Raw genomic sequence first — 8,080 nt, forward strand, 5'->3', positions numbered from 1 at the left:
ATGTGGTTGCTGGGAATTGAACTCAGGACCTTTGGAAGAGCAGGCAATGCTCTTAACCTCTGAGCCATCTCTCCAGCCCAACAGTGATCTTTTTCACATGGGTATTGGGCATTAAACTTGCTTATATGGAGAGATTTACTGACTGAACCATCTCCTGAACCTCCCTCCACAGGGTCTTTTTTTTCTCTGTTTTGAAATAGGATCTCTCTACGCAATCCTGGCTGTCCTTGAACTTACTATGTAGACCAAGCTGGACTCAAACTCACTGAGGTCCTCCTGCTTCTGACTCCTGAGTGTTGTAATTAAAGGCATGCACCACCATGCCCAGCTTCCTCCTCGGGTCCTTGATACCATTAGGAGTAGGCTAACTTCTTATCTCCCCAGTGTCCTAAAGGTTGGTGCCCTTTCCCTGGAGGAGAGGTGATGACCCAATGTGACCCATGTCCCAGTAGGATGGTGACTGTCTGAAGCTTGGGGATACGAATGAGAATTGGAAGGGTTTGTGGAAGCTTGTCGAACTAAGATGGAACCCTTGGAGTGAGATCAACAAAGTGATAATGACCAAACTCAGATACAAGCTGAAGCTACAGCACGGATGAGGGATCATGTAACTCCTCAAAGGGAGACACCAGTGAGTGATAAGATGCCAGTGCTCTCAGAGTGCCCCTCTGGACCAGGGAGGGTGACTAGGTGACTCCAGGCAGGAACTTGTGCCTCATGTTTAATTCTTTTTTAGGGCTGTGTGTTGGGCAAACAGACATTCCTGACAATGGTAAGTGGGTCTTCAGGCAAACTCTCCTTGATTCTTCTCCCCAAATACCCTGTTTTTCCTCCCCCTTTTCAATCTTGTGTGTGTGTCCATGTGCTTACGCAAGTACACGTGTGTGTGTGTGTGTGTGTGTGTGTGTGTGTGTGCATTCATGTAGAAGTCAGAGGTCAACAGCTGTAGTGTTTTCCGCTTCCTGGGGGACCAGCCGCAGCAGTACAGGGCTCAAAAGAAATCCATGGAGTCTGAGTACCATGACATTTTTATCTGAGAGGTAAGGGAAAACACACACACACACACACACACACACACACACACACACTCCTGATGATTTCCTTTTTATTCTATCACTGTATTCCCTTCTCTACAGTTTATGTAAGTCAACAAAGTCTTTCGGCCAATATAGGAATTACAGTGTGGTTACATTTTATTTTCTAAGTGAATGATTATAACGAATAATGGTAAAAACAAGTTTTTCATCTCTTTTGTGATAAAAAAAATAGCATCCCAAGGACTCACATACATTTATAAGTAACCTGTTACAGATTAACAGTGTGAGCAAGCAGGGGATGTTTTCTCGCCATCTTTAACTGGCAGGCTGTGTATTGTGGTTACAAAGAGAGAATCAATCACTTCATTATTTATCTTGAAAGGCAATCCTATAAAGAATCACAGACCTACACTGTTATCCATGAAAAACCATCAGCCAGCTCTACTCTAAGTCCTTAGGTTGCGTACCTATTCATTAATAGTTTCCTATGTCAGGAGACTGAGGGCGAACGTGGGTACAAGAAATTAATCATCACCTGTGACCATCAGTCAGTCCTAGCAAAGAAAATATGTCAGCGAGTAACAACTGGGCTGCTCTGTAGTTTTGACCCTAACCTAATGAATCTGTAACTCAGCTCTGTGCCCTCGGGAACTTTAGTTTGTTTTTTAGGGTTTTCCAGCACATCTGACTTAACCTGAGCTTATTTTAAGGCTTTGTTTCAGCTATGATGCACACTGAAAACTGTGAGTGCATCTTTCAACATCAAGATAAAAAGAATTCGATCCAGCCGGGCCATTGGAACGCTATTGTTTTCCTTAGTCATTAGCCTGAACTATGAGCTATGCAGCTCTTTAGGTAAAACTCATAGGCCCTAGCCGTATAACACGTTCCTGTTTTTATTTTTAATCACCAAAACTTTATTTATTCTAACATTATCATTATCAACTAGACACAAAATTTTTATTAACACAAAATCATCTCCATAATAATCCACAGCTAAAAACGCCCAGCAGAACAGGATGTTTCCATGAGATAAACGTGCTACACTACAGGCAGTGGGACCTCTCCACAGCCACTGACACCATGCTAGACACCAGAGAAAGATGACAGTGGCAAACCCTTAAAGGCACAGCAGAGGAAAAAGACATTCTGGAGACTGTTCTTATGGCCTTGTCTATCTGAGATTTACCCATCAGGGATTTGCCTTCTCGTGGACTGACACCTCAAACTTCAGTTACCACCTGCTGTACTTCTGACATGGTCACAAGCAAGTGTATTTTCCCAAGAGTCCTCATCCTTTTTATTTTATTTCATTTTATTATGTGGCATGCTGTAAATCTTTCTCTTTTTCTTTGAGGCAAGTTCTTTCATTGGGCCTGGGGCATGCCAATTAGGGTAGACTAGCTGGCCAGACAGCCCTAGGGGCACATCTGTCTCCATGTCCCCAGCAATGGGACTGCAAGTATACACTACCGAAACCTGATTTCTATGTAGAGGCCAGGATCCAACTTAGGTACTCATGCTTGGATCACAAGTACTTTACTAATCGAACTACCTCCGCAGTACTTTCTTGTAGACAGAAGTTTCTGTCCCGCCTATTTCCACAGCTATTCAGTCCCAAACAAACACACACAGGCTTACATTAATTATAAACTGTCTGGCCTATTAGTTCAGGCATATTATTAACTAGCTCTTACAATTTAAATTATTGTATATTTTTAGCCTCACTTTTATCAGTGAGGCATTCTCATCTTGCTTCCTCTGTATCTGGTGGTGACTGCATCTCTGCCTTCCTCTTCCCAGAATTCTCCTCATCTGGTTGCCCCGCCTATACTTCCTGCCTGCCTGACTATAGGCCAATCAGCGTTTTATTAAACCAATGTGAATGACAAACCTTTACAGTGTACAAGAGCTGTTTCCCACAGTACTCTCTTCTTCGCTACAAAAAAGAGGAGGGAGGAGCTCTGTGAGCAGGTAAGTATGTCTGATGCAACCCTGGGCTCTGTTTGCTTCCAGGGCCGCCTCCCAAGCCCAGCCTCAGCGCTTGGCCCAGTTCAGTGCTTCCCACCAAGAGCAGTGTGACAATGCAATGTAGGAGCCCCACCCCAAGTGAATTCTTCATCCTCAAAAAGGAAGGGCTTGTTTTTGATTCTAAGAAGCCAAATGATTCGACAGAGATGACTGAGTTTCATATCCCTGAGCTACAACAGAATGATGGAGGACACTATACCTGTGAATCCTATAGCAAATGGCCCAATGGCGTATCATCACAGCCCAGTGATGCCCTTCTCCTGTTGGTCACAGGTGAGGAGGGCTTGTCTCAGGGAGATATATGGTATCTTCAGAGAGAGGTGGAGTGAGGGACTGGAAGAAGGGAGGAAGAAGAGGGGCTGGATCTCCAGAACAAGGGATAAAGGAGCAGGAATGTGGTTCCACCTAGGCTTTGTGAGAGAGGAAAATCTCTGTCCTGGAGCCACACAGTGCACAGTGAGGGGATGAGGCTCATGAGCTTCCTGCCACAGGAAAAAAATTTTAAAAACAAAAAACAAACAAACAAGCAAACAAAAACCTTACCAGGCTGTGGTGCACACATTTTTTATCCCAGCACTAGAGAGGCAGAGGCAGGTGGATCTCTGTGAGTTTGAAGCCAGCCTGGTCTACAGAGCAAGTTCCAGAACACAGAGAAACCCTGTCTCAAAAAAAACAAAAAAAAAAACAACAAAAAAAAAAAACAAAAGGAATAACACCACCAACAACAAAAAACAAGAATGTGCATGAGGCCAACAGTTTCTTCCCTTGCGCTCAGAGCCTCTTTCTTGTCCAGGGTACTTGTCTAAACCTTCCCTCCAAGCTTACCACTGGGGCACAGTGGCTGAGGGAAGCAAGGTGACATTGCAGTGCCAGAAGGAAGGCAGTGTGCTCGGACCCATAAGCTTTGCCTTGCTAAAGGAGGGACGCTCATCTCCTGTGCAGATCAGGAGCTCAGTGGGAACCGTGCTAGACTTCTCTCTTCAGAATGTGACAGCCAGAGATTCGGGGAAATACCGCTGTGTGTACTACCAGCCTAGGGCTCGCTATCGGGCCTCAGCCCCCAGCAATCCCCTTGAGATCTCCGTGACAGGTAAGGTTTGCTATTATTTTCTGAACACTTGTGTCTGTCTGTGTGATGTGGGAGGGAGTAGTTAGCATACATGTTTTATTTATTTATTTATTTATTTAAGGATTTGCTTCAAGGTATATTTTCTTCACCTAGGTTCTATTTACATCTCTTTTTATATTACCTCTTTAGAAATACAAAGAGATTCAATACGCACATTTTCTCAAAGCTGAAGCATATCCTTTCTCCCTTAAGTCCTATTGCAAAGTAACACCATGTTGTAGTCTATAAAGCAGGCAACTTTATAATGCAATGCGAATTACAATTTGGATGATAAAAGTTATTACACATGAGTGAGTTTGTATCTCCAAATCAATGAAACAAATTATGTTCCCTGTTTTGTAGCATATGGTATCCTCATAATTGCCTAGCATACATGTTTTATTTAGTTATGCAAATATTTATATTATTGTTGATTGTTATTATTATTGTGTTGAGACAGAGTCTTACTATATAGCCCAGCTGGCCTTGTAACTCACTATGTAGACCAGGCTAGCCTCAAATTAACAGAGATCTGCCTGCCTTTGTCTCTGAATACTAAGACTAAAGGGATGCACTGCTACTCTGCTGGCTTCTTGTTATTTTAACTAGTCTTTTGGATCACTATAAAATTAATCTTAATGGGGTATAGAATCACTAAAAAAATAAATCTCTGGGGGCTGGAGAGATGGCTCAGAGGTTAAGAGCACTGCCTGCTCTTCCAAAGGTCCTGAGTTCAATTCCCAGCAACCACATGGTGGCTCACAACCATCTGTAATGAGGTCTGGTGCCCTCTTCTGGCCTGCAGGCATACACACAGACAGAATGTTGTGTACATAATAAATAAATAAATATTTAAAAAAAAATCTCTGGGCTTGTCCATGAAGGATTGTTTAGACAAGGTTAACTAAGGTAGTAAGACTCATCCAAAATGCAGTTGGTGCCATCAATGGACTTCGATCTCAGACTAAATAAAAAGGCTACAGTGAACTGAGCCCCAATATCTCTCTCTCTCTCTCTCTCTCTCTCTCTCTCTCTCTCTCTCTCTCTCTCTCTCTCTCTCTCCTGACTGTGGATGCTCTTGCTGTCATGCCTTCCCCATGATGATCCACAGCAACCTCACAAGGTGAATCAGAACAAACCCTTCCTTTGGTTGCTTTATTTGGGTATTTGATCACTGTTAACAGTTAGCACACAAAATAATGAGTTTAATCAGGTGTCTGTACACAAGTAGCAAGGACATTTATTCTTACTCCCTCACACCTTCCCTTGCCATGCCTTGTCCCCTGCCTGCCCCCAAACTGTGCTCTTCTCTTCTCCTGGTTAGTTTTAATGTCTGCTTTGTTGTTCAATGCATTCTATTATCTGTTCTTTATTCTCCCCTAATTCTCGTCCCCACTTCTCATAATCCCCTGTGTAGTTTAGAGCCCCCATACATGAATACACACATTCATATAATTTTTAACGTATTTTTTACATTTGAAAGAAAACATATGCTTCTCTTTCTGAATCTGGTTTATTTAACATAATGATCTCCAGTAGATGCCATGACTTTGTTTTTCTTCATGGCTGTATAAAATTCTGTTAAGTACACATATCACATTTGCTCCCTTCTTCTTCTGATGAATGCCTAGGCTGGCTCAGTTTCCTTGCTGTTATGAATAAGGTAGCAGTAAATATGAAGGACAGGCATCTCTGTGATATGTTGACTTAGAGTCCTCTAGGTATGTACCAAGGAGTGATACAGCTGGATTGTATGATAGTCTTCTTTGCAAATTTTTGGAGAAACTTCCATACTGATTTCTATGGAGGTTGCACAGGTTTACATACTTCCAGCAATGTTGAGGCTGCCTCTCTCCCAATGTCAGCACCACCTTTTGTTGTTACTTGTTCAGCCATTTGGATTGTGATAAGATAGAATCTCATGGCAGCTTCAATTAGCATTTGCCTGATGCTAAGACTATTGAACATCTTTGTAAACTGTTTAAAAGTCATTTGTGCTTCTGGCTCCGAGAACTGTCTATTCAGTTCCTTCACTCATACATTATTTGGATGACTTTTATTGCTTAACTTTCAGAGTTCTTTATATATTCTGTGTAATTATCCTCTGTCTGATGCACAAGATTTTTCTCCATTCTTCAGGATGTCTATTTTTTATTTATTTCTCAATTCAAAATTTTACACTTCCTCCCCTCCTCCCAATCCCCTCCTGCTCCCCCACTTGCCCTCCTCCCTACCCCTGCCCTGTGAGAAGTCCAAGGCCCTCCCTTCTCCATCCAGGCCTAGGAAGGTGTGCATCCAAAAAGACTAGGGTCCCAAAAAGCCAGCACATGCAGTAGAAACAGGTCCCAGTGCTATTATTGATGGCTTCTCAGTCAGCCCCCACTGTAGAGTGTTTCCTTTGTCATACAGAAGTCTTTTAATTTCATGCAGTCCCCTTTGTTAGCTCTCTGGATTGTTTCCCATGCTATCAAAGTGTTATTTCGGCAAGTCCTTGTCTATGTCTCTATCTCCGGTGCTTTCCCTCTAGCACTGTCGAAGGTTCTGGTCTAAGGTCTTTGGTCTATTTAGAATTGACTTTTGTGCAGGGTGAGAGATGTGCATCTACTTTCATTCTTCAACAACTAGACATCAGTATTCTCGCATTATTTGTTAAAGAGGATATATTCTGCAATTTGTTTTTATTGTTTTTGAGACAAGGACTTGCTCACTTTGTAGCCCAGGCTGCCATGAAACCCATGGAGATCTGCCTATCCCAGAGCGCTGGAATTAAGAGTGTGCACCACCATGCCTGGCTTCAGTGTATGTTTTTTTACTACATCGTCAGAATTAGGTGAATCTTCAAGGCCAGTCTGGTCGACAAGAGCTAGTTCCAGGACAGGAATCAAAAGCTACGGAGAAACCCTGTCTCAAAAAATAAAAAAAAAAAAAAAAAAAAAAAGAATTAGGTGAATCACACCACATGAGCTGATTCCTGATCATGCATTCTATTTGACTGGTCTGGTTTTGCACTAGTGCCATTCTGCTTTTGTGGGTTTGCTGTTGTTCCTATCACTCAGATAGATAGATAGATTAGATAGATAGATAGATAGATAGATAGATAGATAGATAGATAGATAGATGATAGATAGAGTATCATGATGCTCTCAACATGGCTTTTCTGCTAAAAAATATTTTTGCTATTTGATGTCTTATGTGCTTCCATATGTATTTCAGCATTGCTTCTTCTAGTACGGTAAGAATATTGTTGAGATTTTGATAAAGATTACATCTGTGGATTGCTTTTGGTAATATAGTCCTTTTACAATATTAATTCTGAAAATCCATGAGCATAGGAGGTCATTCCATGTTCTAGCATCTTCTTCAGTTTCTTCAGTGAGTTGACATTTCACTGTAAATATATTTGACCTCCTACACTTATTCCTGTAGATATAGTCAAACATTTATAAGTGGGTTTTCTCCCTGATGTAGTTCCATTACTGTTTGAAGTTTTCAATACTATCCAAAGTTTTCTGTCATGGTGTTGCTCCCTTAAAAGCTACACACCTTGTTTGTAAATCCTCCTTTTGCCTTTGCGATCTCCAACAGAGAGTGATCACTGCTAGGTGTGAAGGTCTGTGTAGTCGGTAAGGATAGGTGAAGAGTGACACTTATATGGTGGTGAAGTTGCCTGCCTCTCCCTGTGGGTCTTGCCTGCAGGTGAGCTTGCTACTGGTGTGTTTCGTTATGAAGTTGCACTCTTCGGGATGAACTGATTCGTGTGTGGTATCTTTAAAAACAGATCAATGCCCAGCATCACATCAGCTCCTCCTCCTCGTTCTCTTTATCCTCCTCACCTTCTCCTTCTCCTTCTCCTTCTCCTTCTCCTTCTCCTTCTCCTTCTCCTTCTCCTTCTCCTTCTCCTTCT

At 42.2% G+C, this 8,080-nt stretch overlaps 1 protein-coding gene across 1 annotated transcript in view; it reads left to right on the plus strand.

The window, feature by feature from the left end:
- Positions 1-8,080, plus strand: part of LOC102000698 (T-cell-interacting, activating receptor on myeloid cells protein 1-like) — an 11,322-nt gene that overhangs the window by 1,879 nt on the left and 1,363 nt on the right. Inside the window, exons 2-4 of the mRNA XM_005371415.1 lie at positions 737-772; positions 3,054-3,341; positions 3,862-4,158. Of these exons, the coding sequence (XP_005371472.1) occupies positions 737-772; positions 3,054-3,341; positions 3,862-4,158 (621 nt within the window). The remainder of the gene's footprint in view (positions 1-736; positions 773-3,053; positions 3,342-3,861; positions 4,159-8,080) is intronic.

Source organism: Microtus ochrogaster, unplaced genomic scaffold, assembly GCF_000317375.1.
Source record: "Microtus ochrogaster isolate Prairie Vole_2 unplaced genomic scaffold, MicOch1.0 UNK108, whole genome shotgun sequence".
Lineage (NCBI taxonomy): Eukaryota > Metazoa > Chordata > Mammalia > Rodentia > Cricetidae > Microtus > Microtus ochrogaster.